This window comes from Rhinolophus sinicus, chromosome X (genome assembly GCF_036562045.2).
Source record: "Rhinolophus sinicus isolate RSC01 chromosome X, ASM3656204v1, whole genome shotgun sequence".
NCBI classification, from domain to species: Eukaryota; Metazoa; Chordata; class Mammalia; order Chiroptera; family Rhinolophidae; genus Rhinolophus; species Rhinolophus sinicus.
Genome location: NC_133768.1, coordinates 86,561,518 through 86,585,977, shown reverse-complemented (window position 1 = coordinate 86,585,977; position 24,460 = coordinate 86,561,518). Strand labels below are relative to the sequence as shown.

Genomic DNA, 24,460 nt, shown 5'->3' with positions numbered 1-24,460 from the left:
TTTAACTGCCTATCTGTGTTTTCTTGTATCTCGTTGAGTTTTTTCAGAACTGCAATCTTGAATTCTCTGTCATTTAAGTCACATATTTCTGTATCTTTAAGTGCCTTCTCTGGAGATTTTTCACTTTCTTTCTGAGCTATCTTGTTGCCTTGGTTATTCATGGCGATTACTGGTTTACTATTTCTCTTCCTAGACATCTACAGGAGTGACTTCTGCAACAGGTTGATAGGAAGAGGTCTTTCTTTTGTTTTCCAGTACTTGTTGGTAGAATGTTTTATTATTTCTCCAACTGCAATTTATTTTTCTTCTCCCACACGGTAGTGCTATGTTTTCTCTGCACTATTCCTGCTTCTCACACAATGGGGGGATTCCCTGGGAGACGGGCTTCTCCTCTGTTAATAGTTCGTCTAGGTCACAGGGCGCAGTGTCCCGGTGGGTATACGGATAGCTTTTGATGTTCCAAAGCTCTTCCAGCTCCTGATTCAGAGCCCGTATGTTTCAGCAGTTCTGTTTACTCCTGCAGGGATCCGCCCAGATAGGTGGGGCCAGGGGTGGGGTGAGTTGTGAGAGGTGGCCCAGAGCAATGGCTGCGACCACCACCACAGCCGTTCCTGCTTCCACAGCTCTCTCCCCGTTGCCAGAACCAGCTGGGCTGTGAATTTGTGTTTGCGGTCTACAGTTCTCAAAACAGCAAATTTTCTGTTGTTTTGATCTGACACTGCTACTGTTTCGCTTCTAGCACCGGGCAGGTGGGGGCGGGGCGAGCTCTGGGAGGGAGGGGGCGGCTAGTCTCAGTGCCTAAGGCTCCGTTCTCTGCTCGGCAGTGCGGGCTTAAACCACCGTTTTCAGCCTTCTTCCCTCAGTCTTTTCTCCGAGGTCTCTGCCGTGAGCGTTGGGTTCAGCCGTGTTATATGCTGTCCCTCAGCCCTGTGGAGCCTGGCGGAGCCCTAGCAGTCCGAGTTCTTCCCTCTCCCGTAGCTGTGGTGGTTCCGGGAAGCAGCGAGCTCGGCGCACTGAGCTAGGTCTGCGTCCTGCGCCCGCGCGGCTCCGTCTCCGCGCACTTCTCCCTTTCCTCCTCCCTCCACTCGCGAGAATCTCCCACCTGTAGGTGATTTCAGTCGGTAGTGGGCCTCTTCGTCTTGCCTGTCTGTTGTGCAGGGAGTCCTTTGTGGAGTTTTTGTTGTTCGATTCGTTGTAAATTCCAGGGGAGCTTTACAGAGGCTCACCTCACGCCGCCATTTTTCCGGAAGTCCTAGTAATTTCATTTTTATATTGTATAAATATCATCCCTCAGAATACATTAAACATCCTTCATTTGGTGGTCTCAGCTTTCTGGCTATCTAGAATGGCTGGATTCATTTTGTCAAACATGACTAATTATTAATATTTGCATACTTATTTCTGTGTGTGTGTGTGTGTGTGTGTATTTTAATTAAATCATAAAATGTCATTTGATCCTTTTGGAAAAAAACAGTCCTAATTTTTAAAATGTAATTCTTAAAAAATCTTCCCAATCGGAAAAATCACTTTCCAGCAGTTGCTTCAAATAGCTGTTACCTGATTACTCCATATTCTAGCTGATGCTTAAAGAATGGTCGGTTTTTTTCTTGCATTCAAAGCTTTGAATACTCACTATTATTGCTGTTACCTCCTGCAGCTTTGACTTTAGTTACACTTTGATTCAATGCATTGTGACTCTTAGTAACTAATTGGGTTGCATTGAATTTGTAAGTGACATAGCTGGGCTAGGAGCTACCTAACAGCTCCTTGAACAGTAAAAACAGAACAGGGAACAAATAACCCTTGGATTTTTTTCTTAACATGCAAGAAAAGGAAAAGTATCTTGTGGGTTTTATTTATAAGAACTAATTACTTTAGAAATCACAAATCAATCAAATGCCTTCACCTCATTTATCCCTTTAGTCAACAAGCACCTACCATGTGCATAACCCTGTGCTTGGAGGAGGTGACTTAACATTATGATGACCTCATTTTCATGTGTCCTGATTTGGCATTTGGAAAATATGATCACTATTACATGCACATATGAATTGACATGAGAAAAAAAGTTAGGCATTATATTAACTGAATCAGGATAGCTAAAACAAAGGCTAGTGAGAGCAAGACAGAACTATCAGATGTTAAAGAATATTTTAAAGCTCTAATAACTAAAACAAAGTGGTACTGATGTAAGAGTAGACAGATCAATATTATCGAATAAAAACTCTGGAACACACGCCACAAAATTTGGTATATTATAAAACCAGTATCAAAATTAGTGCAGGACACAATGTGATATACAGATGATGTATTATAGAATTGTACACCTGAAACCTATGTAACTTTACTAACTATTGTCATCCCAATAAACTTTAATTTAAAAAAAATCAGTGGAGAAAAAGAAGCACTGTTAAATAAATGGTGCTGAGACAAATATTTAAAAAAAAAAACACCTTAGAGTTTCAATTCATACCATATTCCAAAAAAAATAAACAGATTCCAAAAAAAAATAAACAAATAAGATAAGTAGAAACACTCCAGCTGATTAATGAGTTAAAAGAAAAAGAAAACTCAAACACAATTGGAAGATAATATTGGTGACAGATCTCAAGATGGGAAGGGACTTCTTAAAAACATAAAAGCAAGGAAAGAAACCATAATAGGAAAAAATGATAAATTGGACCTCATACAAGATTTCAAACTTCTTTATGTTTTTTGGCTAAGTTTGTGGACCATCCAACATCTAACCGTTTGGAGATATCAAAATCTGCACTGTCTGATATATGGCCACTAGCCACATGTGACTATTTAAATTTAACTTAAATAACATTAAAAATTCTGTTTCTCAGTTGCACTAGCCACATATCAAGTGCTTAGTAGTCACATTAGGCTACGGACTACTGTATTAGTGCAGATCTAGAGCATTCCCATCCTTGAAGAAAGTTCTATTAGATAACGCAGATACAAATGTTTGATTCACATGTTTAGCTTTCAGACAAACATGCCATACTGAGTACCCAGTTTTCCATTTATTCATTACTACTTTGTGCCAAGTATTATGTTTGGCACTGGGAAGAAAATGACAAATAAGACAAGTTTCCTGCCTTTGTGGAGTTTATGGCCTAGGAAGACAGATATTAAATAAGAAACCATACAAACAACTATGTATGTACAACTGTAAAGAGTGGTATAAAACGTTTAGAGTGCTATAAACGTATATAGGGGAACCTAACCAAGTTTCCGTGGTTAGGGAGGCCTCACCTGAAGGGAAGAATGTTCTAGGCCAAGGAAACAGCATGTACAAATGCCCTGAGGTAAAAATGTACTAGCCTCTTCTAGGAAGTGAAAGGCAGGTCATTGTGGCTGGAATACAATGAGTAAAGGAGAGTTTATGGGAGATGAGAATATAAAGGTAGGCATTGGCCAGATCATACAGAACAGTGTGAGTTTTATAACATCTTCAGATATCAAACTATGATTACGTTTTATTCACTCCAGTGATAGAGGAAGGAAAGTAGTTAGTGATGTTCTGGAACAATTGTCAAGGAGGTTAAAAAGTAGAATAAGAGTGTTTAATTAAAATGGCCTTTCCCCACTGCTGATCTTTTAAGTAGTTGTCATATCTTTGTCCAAGCTTCCCTTGTACAAACTCTTCTAATGGTCCACATTCATATTCATTGGTAAAATCAATAAGTTAATTGCCCAAAAGAGAATGATCTTCCAGGATCATTCCTCATAATAAGTCACCATTCATTAAGAACAATTGCTATTTGCAAAACTGTTTTATGATGTAGTGTTTGTAGATCTGGAAATCAGCTCTGTGGGTGAATTATGAACACAGATAAGCTCGTGGATCAATAAGCTTCATATTTGAACACCACCATGCTGCAGTATTTAATAAAAAGGAAAATGAAATAGAAGGAGCAATGAATTGATAACATTTGCACTGTTTAAGGGCCATGTTTACTTTTAAGATTTGGCTCGGACAAAAGACCAAGCATCAGAAAGCATATTCCTCATTATTGTCTTTTGGCCATACCCACCCTCCTCATTTCCAAGCAATCCATGTATTAAAGGATCATCACTTAGTTATGAGATCCGAAACTGCTAAGTGTTTCCAGATATAAGTGGAAGTTGGAAAATCTAAACTCTATAACTTAATCACTCTGACCGGATCTGTCACATTATCCATCAACTAAGGCTAGTAATACTTGACATCTGCCTACTTTGCAGGGGTGAAAAGGAATGAGATAATGTTTGAAAATCAGTAATTTAAAGTGGGTAATAAAGGTGTGGTATCAATGAAGAATCTATTTAGAACATTTATTTTGATGCATTAGCTTAATGTTTATTACCTCTAGGTGAATTTACAAATGTCAGAGAAATAGGACTTTTAAGACATACATTTTTTTGTTCAATAAATATTTATTGAATGCTTACTTTGAGACAGGCACTTGTTTTAGTCATTGAGGAAATAGCAATAAATAAAAAGACTAAATCCTTGCTTCCATGGTGCTTACATTCTAGTTGTGAGAGGCAGGCAATAAACGACTTAAAAAATAGTATGATAGAAGGTGATAAGTGTGATGAAGTTTTGTTTTGTTTTTTTTTTTGTTTGTTTGTTTTTTGGTCTTTACTATTACTTTCACATGTATTCAAGAACAATCTATAGCTCGAGTTTGTATTTTAAAGCAGGGTTTAAAAGCATCATATTGACACTTCTTTTTTTTTTTTTTTTTAGGGAACCAAGGGAACTCACTTTATTTATTTGTTTGTTTGTTTCTTTATAATCTCCTATGAGTTATCTTTCTTTTTTTTTATTATTAGTTTCAGGTGTACAAAAAAAGTGTAATTAGACCTTTACATACCTCACAAAGTGATGACTCCAATAAGTCTATTACCCATGTGACACTGTATAGTTATTACAATATTTTTTACTATATTCCGTATGCTGTACTGATGGCAAATAAAATAAAATTAAAAAACGGGAAAAAAGAATAGGGAGTTTAGGAGATGGGTGGAATTTTAAATAAGTTGGTCAGAGAAAGCCTCACTAAAGAGATGGCATTTGAGTAAAGACTTAAATGAGGTGAATGGGGAGCCAAGTTAATATAGAAGAGAAGAACATTCCAGGCATAAGGATAGCGGGGGAGGGTCTGTGGGATAATAGGAGGTAAGATCAGAGATGTCAGAGAGAAACGATGAAGAACCAGAAGTCAGTCATTGTCAGGACATGGGCTTTTGCTATGAGTGATATGGGAAGCCATTGATAGCGGGTGGGGATGGGGAGGACATGAATATTAGTGGCGAATAAGCAATTTACTTTCCTGACAGAATAAGTAAGTTGTATGTGGTTAGAGCAATAACAATGTTTTGTGTAGGTCAAATCCTGACTAAACTTGAACCTCTCCCACTTTCTTTTTACCAATATAGCAAAAAATGGGGTGAAAGCCCCTCTGGATAAACAAAAAAAGAAAGAATTATAGGCTATTTCCAAAGGAAATACGGTTATATTACCTTCAATTTATATAACAGCAGCAACTCAGCAAACAGGACTACCTAGTAGGGGCGTGCTTTAGTAAAAATTTATGAATGATTTATTAATAGTCCATTGTTTATGGATTTCTAAAATGCCTAAGAAGATTGTGTTTAACTTATTGGAATGATCTGCCCTTCAATTTCTTTTTCACTATTAATTTGCTTGGCAAACCCCCTATTCTATAGATGCTGAAAAGGATAAGCTTCAATCCAGCCCCTGGCCAAATGATAACAAATTCTGAATTTGTGAAATTTAGTGAAAAAAGATTTACTGTGGCAATAGTTTCTATTTAGAGCCACATAGGATCCTACTGATCTGTCAACATATCCAAGCAAAGTTCACAAATTGAACACATTCTAATGAACTGAATATGCTACACAGAAGTTACTTGCGCTTTGGCCAGTGATAAGGCAACTTCAATAGAAGTGAATCTGAACATTTTAAGCTGCCACTGCAGACCATTGGCATCTACCCCATGACACTATCCCTAGACTCTTTGCAGTCTGTACAGTATAGAATTTGGTCGGTGGCATAGCTAATATTTATCAAGAGTGCTAACTATGTACTAAACACTGTGCTAAGCTCTGTGATTATTGTAGCATGTGGTCCTTACAACAACTTTGTAGGGCAGGTATTTTTATTATCCCCATCTCATATACAAGGAAACTCATCTACAAGAGAATACAAGAGTTTACAAGATTTGTCCAGGATCCTATAGACTCTAAGGGGCACAGTCAAAATCAGATAGAATCAAAGTAGTTTGATTCTTTGACCTTAACCACTTCATATGTTGCAAATACTTACATTAGTCAGGTACTTGGAAGTCTTAGAGCCTAGGTCAGTCAGTGTTAATAATACTGCTTTGATGATGATAATAAACATGTGATTTGTAGTCAGCACACTGGGTTTATTTCTTCCAACTGTGCAACCACATTTAGCTTCCCCTCTTTTATTTGTAAAGTGGAAATGAGAATGTCTACCTAACAGGGTTTTTGCAAGGATTAGTTGAAATAATACACGTGGAAGTATTATACTTAATGTCGTACCTGGCAAATATTAATTAATCTGTACATGTTTCCAAATCCTTTTGGATACCCTACCATGAACTTGCTGTCCATTTTTATCAAGGTGATAATATGGGTGCTGTTTCTTGTTTTTAATTTATTGGGGTGACAATTGTTAGTAAAATTACATAGATTTCAGGTGTACAATTCTGTATTACATCATGTATAAATCCCATTGTGTGTTCACCAATGGGTGCTGTTTCTGAAAGGATGTATATTTTAAGATTCATTTTAAGAATTAGGAAAACATGTTTTTTCTATATATCATGTATATTTCCTTGTCCAATCCTTCTTTCAACCAAGGATAGGGTATACATCTAGTAAATAAAAGGTTCATAGTGAATGACTTGATCATGTACAGAAGAAACCAGTATTCTTGATCTTCATTAACCCCAATTGAGCCAACTGGCATAGTCTCTAACTGGTTGGCAAAGCTAGGATCAATGAATACCATGTTCAGTCCTTCAAGACAATTTAACCTTCCTCTTTTTCTGCTAGCTTTTATTTTTATTCCTTTAAAGGGAACAAGCCCTAAAAGTAACATAAGTTAATATTTGATATGCCCATATCTGATACCCTGAGCCTGGCTGTCAGGAGGGTTCCAATTGTTGTAATTCAGAACAATAAAAGAACTGTTAATAGCTAAAAAAAGAAACCCACACATGCAGTGTGACTGTCATTTGCACTTCTCTGTAACAGTCTAGACATTCTGTATGGGGTGTTATCCACTGTGATACTTGGTAGATAGATCTTTGCCCATGTACTGGGGTTGCCTATACTAATTTGGGAGTTGCATGCCATTATTGGTCTGCTTGTCTGCCTTCCTACATTCAACAGAAGTCTCACTGTTCTCTCAGAAAACAGAGGTCTTAGAGGGTTGGCCCTGAATAATAAATAATTATTGAATATGAAACATTAGCTTGGAATTTATAGCACATAATTAGATGAGAATATGAGTCCCAATTTTCAGTTGGCTCTGTGTTTAGCTTTAGAATCCAGTTTTGAAGATCGTTTGGGCATTACTGTTTATTTCAAATATATTTCTTTTCAAAAATAAGAATTGTGTGGTTGACAGGCTGAAACCTGTGAATGCCCAATCTGGTTTTACTAATGCATTTGTTACTGATTGAAACGTAAAGGTGACTGCCCATTTGAAAATCAGTATTCATTGTTCAGTATATTGTGCTCCAATTCCAAATATCAAAGAACGCTTTTAATCAGCCTGATATTTTTGCCAGTTTTTCAGTGCATCCATATGTTTAATTAGCAGTGTTAATAGGTAATGTGCTAATAGGAGGCTGAGAATAATGGATTAGTGAAAGAGGTGGTAGTGATATCTAAAATCTATAGAAAATCTGTTAATATAGTTTGCTGAATGAGAGGAGAAAGGGGAGCAGAAGGGGACTTCTTATTGAAACAAATACACAGTAATCATCAGTGAAAAAGAAATATGTATGCAGAAAAGTAGAAATCAGGGCAAAAATACACTGAGCAAACAGGAAGGCTAGAAAGAAGCGAATTGCATTTTATTTTTATTTTTTTTAATTTTATTAAATTTATTGGGGTGACAATTGTTAGTAAAATTACACAGATTTCAGGTGTACAATTCTGTATTACATCATCTATAAATCCCATTGTGTGTTCATCACCCAGAGTCAGTTCTCCTTCCATCACCATATAGCGAATTGCATTTTAAATCAAAGTAGTGTCTGCAGTACAGGGAATTTGAAAGGACCTCATGTGGGGAAAAATATTTCCTGGGTGCCTTAAGGTGACTGTTCCAAACTCCTACTCTCTTGGTGTTCCTGGCTTTCATTGCCCTCAGCTGTGGTACATTCCCCTCCAGCTCTGTGGGAGCAGCCATGTAAGGGAGAGAGAACTAGCACAGGAGCTGTGCGAAACCAGTGCCAGTAACTTTCATCATCAGCCTTAAGGAACCGGTGCTCTCTCTGAACCTTCCTATTCCACTGCAGCCAAAAAGATTAGCATCTTTATATTTATCCTTGTTAAACATCTAAATTAGAGCCACTTGTCTGCTTTAAGGACCTTGGAAGGATTTTTTTTTTCACTAACTGGATGTGGAATGCAGTGTCCATAATGTTCAATCACTCTAACACTTTCTCTTTGTATGTAACTCTCTTACAACACTTTCGGCACTTTTAACTAGGATAAGAGTCAGCTGTTTTAGACACGTATTTCTCCTACTAAGCTCCGAGCTCCAGAAAACAGGAAAAGGATCTTTTTATAAAACTCTTTACCAAAAGATCCAAGATGGCTGATTAGGTAAACACTATGCCTACTGCCTCCCAGGATAACACCAAAATTACAAATAAATTATAGAACAATCAATCTCAAGAATCACCTGAAGACTGGCTGAACAGAACCCATATCTAAGGATCTTAAAAAGAGGCCAGGTCCAGATGGTAGGAGGGGTGGAGATGTGAAACAGGGTGACCCCAAACCCACAGATAGTGGTTGAACACCAGGAGGGACATCTCCTTGGCAGAGATTCCCCCCAAAAGAGGGAGAGGTCACGGCTGCACACCAGGGTCCCAAGCCCATGGGTCCTATGCTGGGTTGAGGAGTTTCCACAACACCTGGCAGTAAAAATTAGCGAGGACTCTGTCCATCCTGGCAAGACTAAAGGTGGCTGGAAACACAGATGCCCTCTTAAAAGGACTGCACATAGACCCACTCACTTGCAAACACTCACCTGGTCTCCGCTGGAGGGACAGCAACTCGAGAGGAGCCAGAGACATACAGGAAAAGACTAAGTTGTGTGGTTTTGAGGCAAGAACTGGAGGGATGAGCCATTGTCCCTGTGTGGAGCCTGCCTCACGTGTATCCTACAGGAGGACACCAACTTTTCTATGTTGAACCCTACCCCAAAGGGCCAAATCTGAGACAGTATTAGTCTGGTAAAATCCACGCATGTGCATCACCTTGGTGATGCACTGGGTCCCTGGCTCCACACAGCTAGTACTACATCACTGGGGGCACTTTTTGCTACTGAGTAGCCAACCCCACCCCATAAGCTGCAGAAGCCTTTTACAGCAGCAGACGGCCTGCGGCAGCCCAGAAAGCTTTTGGTGGTGAGCAGTGAGCCACAACCTTCATGACAGCCTCTCTTGGGCTACTCTTGGAGATCTGCCAGCCTGAGGCAAGCAGTGGCTGGCCACAGGGTTCTCAGGGCATTGTTTGCGAAGGGGTCACGAGACTGGCACTGGTATAAGAACCAAAACTACATTAACTTGGTACAAACCACTGCCCACACCCTATAATGCCCCGGAACCCCACCCCAAACCCCTAGGGCTGCATTCACAAAGGTACTCTTGAAACCAGGTCAATCAGCCTGGCTCACACACCTAAGGAAGCTCTTTCAACAGCTGAGACTTACGTGCAGCTGACAGGTGGCAAAAGTCCTGGACCAATAGGCAATAGGGGGCCCTGAGCCTTTTGCTAAGCTACCTCAGGTCCAATACTGGTGACAGTCAGTCTTGATTCATAAGAAGGCCACCTCCACGTGCCTCTAGGTCCAGCACAGGCAGCAACCAACCACATAGAGCTGCGAAACTCCTACTGGATAGCCCTGAGCTAGTCACAGGCAAGGCTGAAATTGACCTGAACAGGAGCCCCTCCCAAGAGACAACAGAGACAACACACCCTGAGTCTGGCTTTAGACCACACCAGAGCAATACCTGGTTAGCCCCACAAGTGGTACACCCAAAGGGTAGACACACAGGAACAGGAGCCCATGGAGGTAAACTAGCATAGGAGTACCTAAATATATAAAATAAATATTGACTGACATAAAGGCAGAAATCAATAGTAACACAGTCATAGTAAGGAACTTTAACACCCCACTGAAACCAGTAGACAAATCTTCCAGACAGAAAATCAGCACAGAAAAAGTGGCCTTAAATGACACACTAGACCATATTTTTAGAGCATTTCACCCCAAAGCACCAGAATATACATTCTTCTCAAGTGCACATGGAACATTTTCCAAGATAGACCACATGTTAGGCCACAAAACAAGTCTCAAAAAAATTAACAAGATTGAAATCATATCAAGTGTCTTCTCTCATTACAATGGTATGAAACTAGAAATCAATGGCAAGAAATAATCTGAAAAACACACAAACATATATAGGTTAAATAACTTGCTACTAAATAATGAATGGGTCAACAATGAGATCAAGGAAGAAATCAAAAGATACCTTGCGATAAACAAAAATGAAAACACAATGACCCAAAATCTATGGGATACAGAGAAAGCCATCCTAAGAGGGAAATTCATAGCAATCCAGGCCTACCTAAAGAAACAAGAAAAATCTCAAATAAATGGTCTAACTTTACACCTAAGCGATCTGGAAAAAGTACAGCAAGCAAAGCCCAAAATGAGTAAAAGAAAAGAAATAGTAAACAAAAATAAACCAAATAGAGGCTGAAAAACAACAACAAAAGATCAATGAAACCAAGAACTGTTTTTTTGAAAAGATAAGCAAAATAGACAAACTTTTAACCAGACTCATTAAATAAAAGAGAGAGAGTAGAACCAAATTAATAAAATCAGAATGTAAAGAGGAGAAGTAACAACAGATACCACAGAAATACAGAAAAAAAATTAGAAAATACTATGAACAACTATATGCTAACAAATTGGACAATCTGAAATAAATGGATAAATGTCTAGAAGCATACAATCTTTCAAGGCTGAATCGAGAAGAAACAGAAAATCTGAACTGACCAATTTCTACTAATGAAATTGAATCAGTAATCAACAAGCTCCCAACAAACAAAAGTCCTGGACCAGATGGCTTCACAGGTGAATTTCACCAAATATTCAAAAGGCATTAGCACCTATTCTTCTCAAACTATTCTAAAAAATTCAAGAGGAGAGAAGGCTCCCAAGCTCATTTTACAAAGCCACCATTATCCTGATTCCAAAGCCAGACAAAGACATTACAAAAAACAAAACTATAGTCTGATATCCCTGATAAATATAGATACAAAAATCCTGAACAAAATATTAGCAAATCTAATTCAGCAATGCATTAAAAACATCAGACACCATGATGAAGAGGGATTCATTCCTGATATGCAAGGTTGTTTCATTATCCGCAAATCAATTAATGTAACACACCACATAAACAAAATAAAAAATAAAAATCATGTGGTCATATCGATATATGCAGAAAAAGCATTTAACAAAATCCAGCACCCATATGTGATTAAAAAACTCTCAGTAAAGTTGGATAGAGGGAACATATCTCAACATAATAAGGCCATATATGACAAACCCACAGCTAATATCAGACTTAATGGGGAAAAGCTAAAAGCATTCCCCTTTAGATCAGGAACAAGAAAAGGTTGTCCACTTTCACCACTTTTATTCAACACAGTAGTGGGAAGTTCTAGTCACAGCAATCAGACAGGAAAAAGAAATAAGGCATCCAAATGGGAAAGGAAGAAGTAAAATTATCATTATTTGCAGATGACATGGCAGTATATAGAGAGAACTCAAAAGATTCAACCAAAAAACAATTAGGACTGATAAATGAATTCAGTAAAATAGCAGGATACAAAATTAATATTCAGAAATCAGTTGCATCTTTATACACCAATGTTAAACTATCAGAAAGAGAAATTAAGAAAACAATTCCATTTACAACTGCATCATGAAGAATAAAATACCTAGGAACAAATTCAACCAAAGAAGTAAAAGACCTGTACTCTGAAAACTGTAAGACGTTGATGACAGAAATTGAAGTTGATACAAATAAATGGCAACATACACCATGCTCATGGATAGGAAGAATTAATATAGTTAAAATGTCCATACTACCCAAAGCAATATATAGATTCAATGCAATCCCTATCAAAATACCAATGGCATTTTTCACAGAACTAGAACAAATAATCCTAAAATTTATATGGAACCATAAAAGACCTCAAATAGCCATGGCAATCTTGAGAGAGAACAAAGTTGGCGGTATCACGCTACCTGACACCAAATTATACTACAAGGATATAGTAATCAAAACACCATGGTTTTGACATAAAAGCCAACACATACTTCAATGGAAGAGAATAGCGAGCCCAGAAATAAATCCACACCTATATTGTCATTTAATCCATGATAAAGGAAGCAAGAATTTACACTGGGGTAAAGACAGTCTATTCAATAAATGGTGTTGGAAAAACTGGGCAAATACATGCAAAAAAATTACATTGGACCACCTTCTTATGCCATATATATAAATAAACTCAAAATGGATTTAAGACTTAAATGAATCACTTGAAACCATAAAACTCCTGGAAGAAAACATAAGAAGTAAGCCCTCAGATACTATCCTTAGTAATATTTTTACTGATATATCTCTTTGGGCAAGGGAAATAAGAGAAAGAATAAACAAATGAGACTACATCAAACTAAAAGTATTTTCACAGCAAAGGTAACCATAAACAAAACGATAAGACATCTTACTGAATGGGAGAAGATATTTGCCAATGATACATCTGATAAGGGGTTAATATCCAAAATTTATTTTTTAAAAACTCATACAACTCAACACCAAAAAACAAACAATCCAATTAAAAAATGGGTAGAGGACCTTAAGAGACATTTCTCCAAAGAGGACATACAGATGGCCAATAGACTTATGAAAAGATGCTCAATGTCACTAATCATCAGAGAAATGCAAATAAAAACCACAGTGAGATACTATCTCACTCCTGTCATAATGGCCATCATCAATAAATCAACAAACAATAAGTGTTGGTGAGGATGTGAAGGAAAGGGAAACCTCATGCACTGTTGGTAGGACTGTAAGTTGGTATAGCCACTGTGGAAGACAGTGTGACAGTTCCCCAAAAATTTAAAAACAGAATTACCTCATGACCCAGCAATTCCACTCCTGGGTATTCATCCAAAGAAATCCAAAACATTAATTCGAAAAAATATATGCCCCCTATATTTACTGCAGAGCTATTCACAATAGCCAAGATATGGAAGCAACTAAAATGCCCATTAATAGACAATTGGGTAAAGAAATTGTGGCACAATTATACAATGGAGTATTACTCTGGTATAAAAAAGAATGAAATCTTACCATTTGCAGCAACATGGATTAGACCTAGAGGATATTATGCTAAGTGAATTAAGTCAGACTGAGAAAGACAAATACCATATGATCTCACTTATATGTGGAATCTAAAGAACAGAATAAATGAACAAACAAAACAGAAATGCACTCATAGATACAGAGAACAAACTGATGGTTGCTAGATGGGAAGGGGTTGGAGGATGGGTGACAAGGGTGAAGGGATTAGAAAGTACAAATTGATAGTCACGAAAATAGTCATGAGGGTGTGAAATACAGCATGAGGAATATAGTCAATAATGTTGTAAAAACTATATATGGTGTCAGACAGGTACAAGTCTTATTGGGGGGGATCACTTCATAAATTATATAAATGCCTAACTACTGCATTGTACACCTGAAACTAATATAAAATAATATTGAATGTCAACTATAACTTTAAAAAAAGTTATACATAGGTATATATACAGAGGGTGCCAAAAAAATGTATACACATTTTAAGAAAGGAAAAAACTGTATTAAAATTGTAATACTCAATATGTACTGATAACAAAAGATGAATACAAGTCACATTTGACTCCTGCAATTACATGAGGTACTCAAAATGGCTACCATCAGCGTAATTTTAATGTATACATATATACATACACATAGTCATGGGATATAAAGTACAGCATAGGGCGTATAGTCAATGGTATTGTAATAGCTATGTATGGTATCAGATGGGTAGTAGACTTGTTGGGTTATCACTTTGTGAAGTGTGTAAATGTCTAATAATTATGTTGTCTTGTACTTCTGAGACTAATAAAAAGAAACTATACCTACATTTAAAATAAATTTAACTAATAAAATAAGAAGGAAGAAGCTGCTTAAAAACAAACAACAACAACAACAAATAAAACTCTTTTACTTCCCCAAGCACCTAATACAGTGTTTGACACCTATTAGATTCTCAATGGTCTCCTCTCCTCCAGTCACCCCTGTGCCTCACACCACTCCTCTACCAAAGAATGAAGGCTTTATGTAATTTTTTTCTTGGTATAACTGGATTAAGAAATCTAGAGTAAATGGTGAAGGCCTAGGAAATGAATTAGTGTGACTCATCACACTCATATACCTGAGGTTTATTAATATTTGCATCAAATACATACAAGGTGTGATCACAAAATATGGTGAATGTTTAAATTAAAAAGTAATTATTGTAGTAAAAGACAATTGCCATTAATCTCCATCAAAATTCTCCCCCTCACTTTGAACACACTTATCCCATTGTTTTTGCCACTTCCTAAAGCAGTTCTGTAAGTCCTCTTTAGTGAATGTCTTTAGTTGCAATGTCATGGCTGCCTCCGTGTCCTGAATTGGTTCAAAACATTTTCCTTTCATGGTCATTTTGACTTTGGGGAAGAACCAGAAGTTACATGGTGCCAGATCTGGCGAATAAGGTGGATAAGAACACACCGTAATATTTTTATTTGACAGAAATTGCTGTATACCAGAAGTGCTGTGTGACACAGAGCCTTTCTGTTGTGATCACAAAATATGGTGAATGCTGCTGCCCAGTGCCATCCACTGGAAAGGCAGGGATCTTCAATATAGGAAGCAGCACATTGAACCTTAGTAACAGTGTGTGACAAGTTTCAACTTGTTCGGTGCAGTCAGTTGGGTTTGAGCTACGGTTCAGAGAAGGTGTGTTTTAAAGTGTGCTGTAAATCATCCTCCATTATGACCATGCTCCCTGTCACACATCGCTTCTAGTATACAGCAATTTCTGTCAAATAAAAACATTACAGTATGTTCTCATCCACCTTATTCACCGGATCTGACACTGTGCGACTTTTGGCTCTTCCCCAAAGTCAAAATTATTCAAAACATCGAGACAGCGCAACTAAAGACACTCACGAAAGAGGTCTTCCAGAACTGCCTCAGAAAGTGGCAAGAACAATGGGATAAGTGTGTTAGAAGCGGGGGTAGGGGTTATTTTGAGGGGGATTAATGGCACTGTGTCTTTTACTGTAATAAGTTTTCTTTTTAATTTAAGCATTCACCATATGGTTTGATCACACCTCGTCACTGCTGTTAGAAACAAGTAAGCTCTAGTTGCTTCTACAAATTCTTTAGAAAGTGGTTCTTTTTTTAAATTAAAGTTTATTGGGGTGACAAGTGTTAGTAAAGTTACATAAATTTCAGGTATGCAATTCTGTATTATATCCTCTATAAATCACATTGTGTGTTCACCACCCAGAGTCAGTTCTCCTTCCATCACCATGTAGATGAGGGTAAAGGGGATCAAATATATGGTGAAGAAAGTGGTTCTTTAGAAGCTTTTTAGAAACAAATTCTTTAGAAAGTGGTTCTTTAGAAACTTTAGAGTGCTTCAGAATCACTCAGGGTAAATATGTATAATCCTGAGCTCTGAAGAAATTCTGATTCAGTAGGCGGGGCCCAAGTATATGCATCTTTAACAAGCTTCCCAGGTAATTGACTACACATTTGAAAATCACTGACCTACTTTAGACACTTTGTCACCATGAGACACAAATATCTATTTTGAGAATTATCAGTAGACAAGTATACTAAAAGAATGTTTTAAAAAGTAAGCAAATTCAGGTTGGCAAGCATTTGTTGTGTGCTCATATATGTACATGGTGTGAGAAATTCAAAATAATTATAAGAAAAAGTTTCTATTGTGGAGGATAATCTTGCTGAGGAAAAAGGAAACTTCTAAAGACTGATAGCTAACAGAATACTCTACCTAAATGCTAAACAGTGTAATACAGCCTACAAATGCTAGAGAATTCAAGAAAGATTCGTAAGCAAAATAGTTAGAATTTTACTGATGTGCCATATAAACTCAGAGTGAGTGACAATTTATGAAAAATATGAATTTAATAGATTCTGAACTCAAATATAGACAATTATCTTTGGCTATATTCTAGATTTTTCTTCATTTGTGCCTATTTTAAATGGTTGCTTCTTTTGAAGCTAAATTTCAACACTTTTTTTTTCAGATGGTTTGACTGACTGTGTGGACCCTGATTGTTGTCAACAAAGCAACTGTTACGTAAGTCCTCTCTGTCAGGGCTCACCAGATCCTCTTGACCTAATTCAGCAAAGCCAACCCCTCTTCTCTCAGCACACTTCGAGACTCTTCTATGATCGAATCAAATTCCTAATTGGCAAGGACAGTACTCATGTCATTCCTCCAGAGATCTCGTTTGACAGCAGGTATATATGTATCTATTTTATTGTTTAATGAACAGTGCTCATATTTTTCCTTAACTGTTAAAGGAGGATATCTTCTAAAGATCAGGTTACTTCCCATTCCACACAATCCATATCGATTTCTGTTTTAGGATTATCTTGAATGCCCAAGAACTTACTGATTAGTTAAGGAAGAAAACTCATTTCTAGAGATTCTATATCATCAAACACACACACATATGATATGTATTTTTTGTAGTATAGATGGGTCTTTCAATGACAAAAACAGGATGAAAGTATAATTTGCAAGTTTATTGTTTAGCTTCTGGATTGATCCCTTGAAAACTTCTTGAATTTCAAAACCTAATTTTTTTTTCAAAGTAACTAGAGTCATTTATTTTAAGAACAAAAAGGTTAATTTAACTTATATGTGTTAGAGTATATTTACTCTAATAAGAGAATTTACCTGTAAAGAACATTTATACAACAACAAAATGGCAAAATACACAAAATAAGTCTGTCTCTACATCAATGATCAAATGTTCTTCAATATTAGTTTTGCTTCTAACTAATTTTTTGATACTAACAAATTTTGCTTAAATGTATGAATTACATTAATAACTCGCATTGCATATATGAAGTAAATTACACTTAGTTGTTTACAACCTCAAATCTTACTCCCAGTACACATTCCAATAAATTTATTCTATAAAAACAATACATTTTTTTATATATTTTTTTATAGTAAACTTTTTAGCTAAAAACCTCGTACATTCTTGTTGCCATTGTGATAATAGAGAACTTTGTTTATTTTTTATGCCAGCTTATATTGTGAGAACACATTTAGTCAGTTTAGGTTTTATCAATTCTGTTATGCTTGCCCTTCAAAAGCTAAATTTTAAAGTTTTATTCCATGATGTAACTTTTTTCCATATGAAAGAGTTGGGTGAATTGGACTTCCTAACATGAAAAGCAAGACTTGTGAAAATCTGTCTTTTAGGAACGCTCAAGTGCATGAATTACCACTAAAGACCTAAGACCAAAGTCCAACCTGTTAGGTGAAGAAACTTTTAAAAATTGCTTACTTATTTGAAGTGTAATAACATGAATTTGCTCATTGTTATTCTCTGCTTCATCTTCAGCAATGACATATTTTACTAATTAGCACTATCTAGATATAAGTAAGTCACTGAAGTCAATATTTCTGGTCTCTTAAATAAGTCCTCCTTTGTTTATTCTACAAACTGATATTTCACTAAGTTCTAGATTATTGCAAACAGTAGTTTAAAAAATAAACATGGAAACTATTTCTTCAGGGGCTTCTGTCTACATCCCACCCACTCAGTTGCTTCCCAGTATGTGTTATTGGTTCCCAAGTAAAACTCAGTCAAGAGTTTATATTGATATCAGTGAGAGTCTAAGAAGATTACAACTCAATCTTGACCTACACCCAGAAGAAAAGGGTGGGTGGTGGGTGCAAGGATGCTCATGGAAATTTAAAACACTCAGTGTCCATCTCACAGATTGTATACTAGAACTGTTATTGAAAGTAAAAACTTTCTCATTATTTTTGTTATTGTGCAATTTTAACCTTTTAAGTCTCTGACAGAACCCAAAACCCAAATGTCAATGCATCATAATAAAGGCCTTTTCTGCCAGGGGATCTAGTCAAAGCTTGCCTTCTTCCAAGAGACTCAAGTCATTCCCATTTTGAAGCGTTTCTCCCAGCTCAATAACTCTGGGGTAACTTTCAAATGGGCTACAGTCAAAGTAATTATTTAGAGGGTGAAAAGTTATTTATTTTACACCAGAGGAACAAAAGGAACAAAAAGAACCCCAGCCATTATTCCCATTTTCCTGTTTAAGGTAGTGGTAAGTCATCAACTATGTAGTTTTCTCCATGCTTACGGAGAAGTCAGTCTGAAAAGAAAACACAGTGAAAGAAATAACAACCATGACATAGAGCTATATTAAAAGACTCACTGAACTCAAGTAAAGGGAGAAAGTCAGGACTTGAGAGAGACATGGGGACAAGTCATTGTGACTTGTCATGTATCTCTAATCATATGTATGAGAGTGGGGCTTTTGAGCAATAAACTTAGAAAAGCATGAAGAAACTTCAACCCCTGTGGTTCAGCTTCATGCTTCAGCAGTGCTTGCAAGCCACTCACAGAGTGAACAAACCTATTACTTGTGGTGGTTAATGCCTTTCTCCTCCTCCTTGTTTGACTGAGTTTTCCTTGTTCCTTTGTAAAATATTCCAAGTTATCATTTGGCTCTGCAAGTCACATTTCAATTCAGAATGACAGGTCTCCTCCATCCAGTCAGTGGACTCAGTTATTACAGACATATCTAGTCTGTCAGAAAAGGTGCAGGCCTTTTCTGAGGCAAATACCATAGTTGAGGACAAGCAATCAAACTACATGTCCTCTAAAAATCAACACATGCAGTAGTACTCTGGGTATCTCTAATCATATGTATATGTGTGTGTGTGTGTGTGTGTGTGTGTGTGTGTGTATTCCAACTCTGATCATATATATATACATATATATATATATATATGTATATATATATATATATATATATATACATATTAATAGTCACAGCTTTTACATCTGTTTCAAATCACTCAAACATGCATTATTTTAACCTCACAATATTTCTGTGACATAGGTATTTGTATTGGTGCATTTTATATACGAGGAAACTGAGGGTTCAGAAAGATTAAGTAACTTTCCCAATACTACACAGCCAGCAAGTTTGGATTGTAGCAGCTCTTGTAACCTTTACCACAACTGCCCCATTTCATCTTGTCCTTAAAAAAGCCTAATGACTTGGATCTAACTTATACTAAATAAATGGCATCTGGGTCAGTACAAGAATCTTAGAAACCAAGTGATGTTTAAAACTCTAGGTCAATTTAACATGTTGCGTACGGATCACGAGAATCTTCATTTTTTTCTGAGCCATGCGTTAAGGACGGATAACGAGAATTCTTGTTTTTACTGTTGACTCTTTTTACTTTGCATATTTTATTAAATTATTTGTAGAATAATTATTTATAGAATAATTTATAGAATAATTTATTTGTAGAATCTATTATTTATAGAAAAATAATAAATGGCATAGAAGCATTTACGCTTTAAAGAGAAGAGTGCATTTTAAAGTAGTTTCTTTTAAAAACCTGCCGGAACAGAGGGATATGAGGGATTTAAACCCCGCCGTACACAACGTGTTAATACTTTTCAATGACATTATTTACAAACTTTATACCCATGCTAATGAACTTCCTCTTGGTAGAAGAACACAACTAAATGACTGGTAAAGTGCTCATTTTGCTACATGTAAATTGTTATTGAGCACTTATTATGTTTCAGGTTTTGTACTAAGTTTTTCTGTGTGTTACCTCATTTAATTCTTACAAAAACCCTATATGGTAGACACTATTATTGTCTCCACATTTCAGGTGAGAAAACAGGAACTGACATACCAGGTAAGTCTTTTGCCTAAGGTTACCACCAATGAGTGTCAGAGTCAGGATTTGAACCCAAGCAGACGAATACTGAGAGCTGACTCTAAATTACTATGCTGAGCCACTTTGGCCACTTAGAAAGCTGGGCTAGCTGACCTTGAAAAGACTTATTGCCCTTATGTATCCGTGACTCCTCAAACAAATCTAGAACACTTATGTGCCATAATCAGGTAAACCACTCTGTATTTTTGCTTTTGCCACACAACTAAGAGATAGCTGGGTAGGCAGATGAAGAGAGCATTGCCAAGGGGCTCATTTGCCTAATGGCAAAACATGACTCACACAGATGACTTGCTGCTGAGTCTTGCCACCATCAGAAGCCTTTGGAGCTAAGATGGTGGCGTACAGATAACTAACTGCTGCAAGGGCATATACAGGTTAAATAATTGTTCATCCTTGTGTATCAAGTGAGACTAGCCTTTCTTGTTCTGAGTTTGCTGCACTGGCATGTGAAGCACATGGAATGTGTACCTTCAGTGCCCCATGATGGTGTGATGTCACTGTGAACACGCAATCTGCCCACAGTAGAGTCTCTAGCGAGCCCAACAAGGTTAGTGTTTTTTCCTAAATACATTTTACCCTGTAGCTCGACTCTCTTTCTTTTTTTCAATCTCCTCCAAACATGGCTACAAAGTAAACCACATATTCTACATGCTCTATCTGATGTATTACTTTTTAATAATGTAAATAGGTGAACAGAAGCATTATTGATCTTCAATGTCTAAGCATTTAATCACTATTAATAATGCAAAAGGTTTTAATAAATATGTAAAATCAAGAGCACATTAAACTAAATGATAGCAGTAATTTGCAAAGCCAGACATTTCACTCACCATCATTAATGGAGAAGTGCATTTAAAAAACAGAATTCTACCAGGGTTAGTGCAACCACTGATAGCAAGGTCTGGCCACACTCATTCTTCTTTTTTGTAGCCATGAGAGGCTGATCTCCACATCAATCTATGTGAAGCATCTATGTCAGAGATTGCTTAATATCAGCCCATAGATATATTTTGTTTGCTCCAACATTTAGAAATTAGGAGATCTAATAGAAAAATTGGAATGTCTTCCTTATCTAGATAATTTACAAAGTTTGGCATCTCTGGGCCCATGGGCATGGCATAGGTTCCCTGGAGCTGAGAGCCAGCTGCTCCTCTGGATGGGATGTGACATGCCTCTCTAGCTCACCACTCACTATTTCTCTGACAGCTGACTCACTTCCCTCACTTTCAGTGTCATACCTGCCCCTGATGACATTTGAGTTTGTAACCTATGGACTGCACAGTTTCTATAGCATTCGTTGGAAAGACCTCAAGGGTTTGTTTGTTGTTTTTTTCTTTCTGATCTATTTCCCTGAGAGTCTTTAAAAATCCATTCTTATCTTTTTACTGAATTGTTGAACCTTTACTATGTTGGTTTAAAAAGAGAGAAAAAAGTGAGTGAACATGAACTAGAAATCACATTAATGGAATGATATTTCCACCATTAGTTTACTAGGATACTTGTGTATACCTCATGAATAAGTTGGTGTACATCCTGCCTCATACCTTGGACTAATAAACTCCCCAGGGCAGTGGATTTTAACCTATAGTATCTTATATCCCACCAATCATGACATCAGATAATCCAGGTCTCATCATAGTAGAAGCAAATGTTCACTTTCTATGAGAAGGATGTGTATGTTGAGAGGAATTTGACTACTATGTTTATCACTTAGGACACATTTTAAGAACAATTTAAAGATCTGAAAATTTGCAGCAATGCTGCTGGGTACAATTTTGGCAGCCTCTTGTGCCCACTCCTGGTGGAATGCCTACACTTAGTTGAAAAGTTCTAGAGTTGGAACCAAACTTAATACAGCACTAAGCACATAACAGCCCTGTAAACAGGCTACGAAACACACAGGATTAATAAGACAATAGGCTTCTTCTACATAGTGTCTATTAAGATGCTGTATTTCAGTTTCTTTCTCCACACTGGGATGTACAATATTAGCTCTGAGTTGTTCTAATTGCTAAATCTTAAGTTCTGTGAGGACAAGAACCGAGTCTGATTTGTTCCCCTTGTTTTGATTATCTCTGTATAGCAAACTACTCTAAAACACAATGGATTAAAACAATTTTTTTTTTATTTTTATATTTTATGATTCTGTTGGTAAGAAATCCAGACAGGGTATGGACAGGATGGCTTGTCTTTTCTCCATGATGTTTGGGTTCTCGGCTGGGATAACTCACATAGCAGGGGGCTGGAACAGTTGGACAACCACTAGGAATCTCTCTAGATACAGCCTCTCTCCTTGGGCTTCATATTGGCATGTCAGCCAGCCTTGGGATTGTCAGAGCTTTTATATGGTGGCTCAGGGCTCCAAGAGGTAGTATTCCAAGAGAATATGGAAGCAAATGGAAGATGCAGGTCTCTTAAGGCATGTGTCCAGAAGTTTTAACAATGTGCTATATCCTATTAGTCAAAGCAGTCACAGAGCTTGCCTAGATTAAAAGAAAGGAATATAAATCCCACCTCTTGATGAGAAAAGTATCAAAGAATTTGTGGCCATCTTTAATCTCTCATACCACTATATCCCCAGATCCCAAAACAGTATCTGGCAGAAAGTAGCTAAAAAATGAGTGAATGAGTGAGTGGCTTAGCTATGGTGATACTGAAGTGCTCTTTTCATATTTGGTAATGAAAGAATCATTTTGGTGATTTAGAACACATAGATAATATTAGGACCTCAAATAAGTCAATTCCCAAATGTAGAACCAGCCCAAAGTTAAGATTACTATTCTCCAAATAGTGCAGGAACAAATTCATAAAAGATGAAGTGATTATATAACAATAATGAAGTACTCTTTTTTCATTTTTTTAATTGGGTAACATTGGGGAACAGTGTGTTTTTTCAGGACCCATCAGCTCCAAGTCAAGTCCTTGTTTTCAGTCTAGTTGTGGAGGATGCAGCTCACTGGCCCATGTGGGAATCAAACCAGTGACCTTGGTGTTATGAGCACTGCACTCTAACCACTGAGATAACCACCACCCTCTTTTTTTTTTTAATTTATGAGACATTCCACTACTGTCAGAGCCTGCCCATAATTGACATCATTTATAACTTTGTATTAGGTTGGTGCAAAAGTAATTGCAGTTTTTGCAATTATTTTTAAGCTTTGAATCTGCAATTACTTTTGCACCAACCTAATATAAGCATCAATAATCCTCTCTGCCTTCGGTGGGCTAGATAATCAAAACTAAGAACCAAGAAAATATTAAAAAATAAAGAGCAATATCAGGAAGTCAGTGGGAAGACTGCTATTAACTGGTTCCATCTCATGAGAAAACCAAAGATAAGTGTCCCAAAACAAATTGAGGTACTACAAAAGCCTTGAGCATGGAATTCTTGGCAAACTTTTTACTTACCCAAGCCCTCCCCTTCCTTTATTACATCCCACTCAATAATAAAATCTTGATTCATGCTCCTGATTATTCATGATACCTGATAACAACCATAATTACTTATCACAACTTGTTTAATAAAACATGCTTTTCTGCACTTAGCTGAGCTGGAAATCTATACTATTTTAAATCTTGTGAATGGCAAAATGACTTATTTAATCAAGACTGAGGTTTAGGGGAAGGTTGCAGGAAGATGATCATTGCCACAGAAGCTGCTGATCTTGAATATAGACTAGGACTTAAGAATAACCATACCATACAGATACTAATTACTGTTTTTTTACAGATATGTATTTTATTGAAATGTTAGTATTTCCAGAGTAACTGAGGACTTTAGCTTCCTCTAGAAGAGATACCAAAGTCCTCTGCTATACCTAATATAATATAATATCCTGATATCAACTCATTTTAAAGTGATGAGGTTATATATTCACTCATTTATTCAACAAAGATTTCTTGAGCACTCACTCTGTACCAGTAACTATGTGGATGTAGGTAAACAAAAGAAGCAGAGTTCCCTTATTTGCAGAATTCCCCTTATATCTAGTGGTAGAGGCAGTTAAAACATCAA

The 24,460-nt window shown here is 36.9% G+C and overlaps 1 protein-coding gene across 13 annotated transcripts in view; it reads left to right on the top strand.

Moving 5' to 3' along the window:
• The window catches only part of TENM1 (teneurin transmembrane protein 1), a 1,181,603-nt gene that overhangs the window by 938,442 nt on the left and 218,701 nt on the right, over positions 1 to 24,460 (top strand). For all 13 annotated transcript variants that reach the window (XM_074324280.1, XM_074324286.1, XM_074324287.1 and 10 more), the window contains one exon: positions 16,718 to 16,934. In XM_074324280.1, coding sequence (XP_074180381.1) covers positions 16,718 to 16,934 — 217 coding nt within the window. The remainder of the gene's footprint in view (positions 1 to 16,717; positions 16,935 to 24,460) is intronic.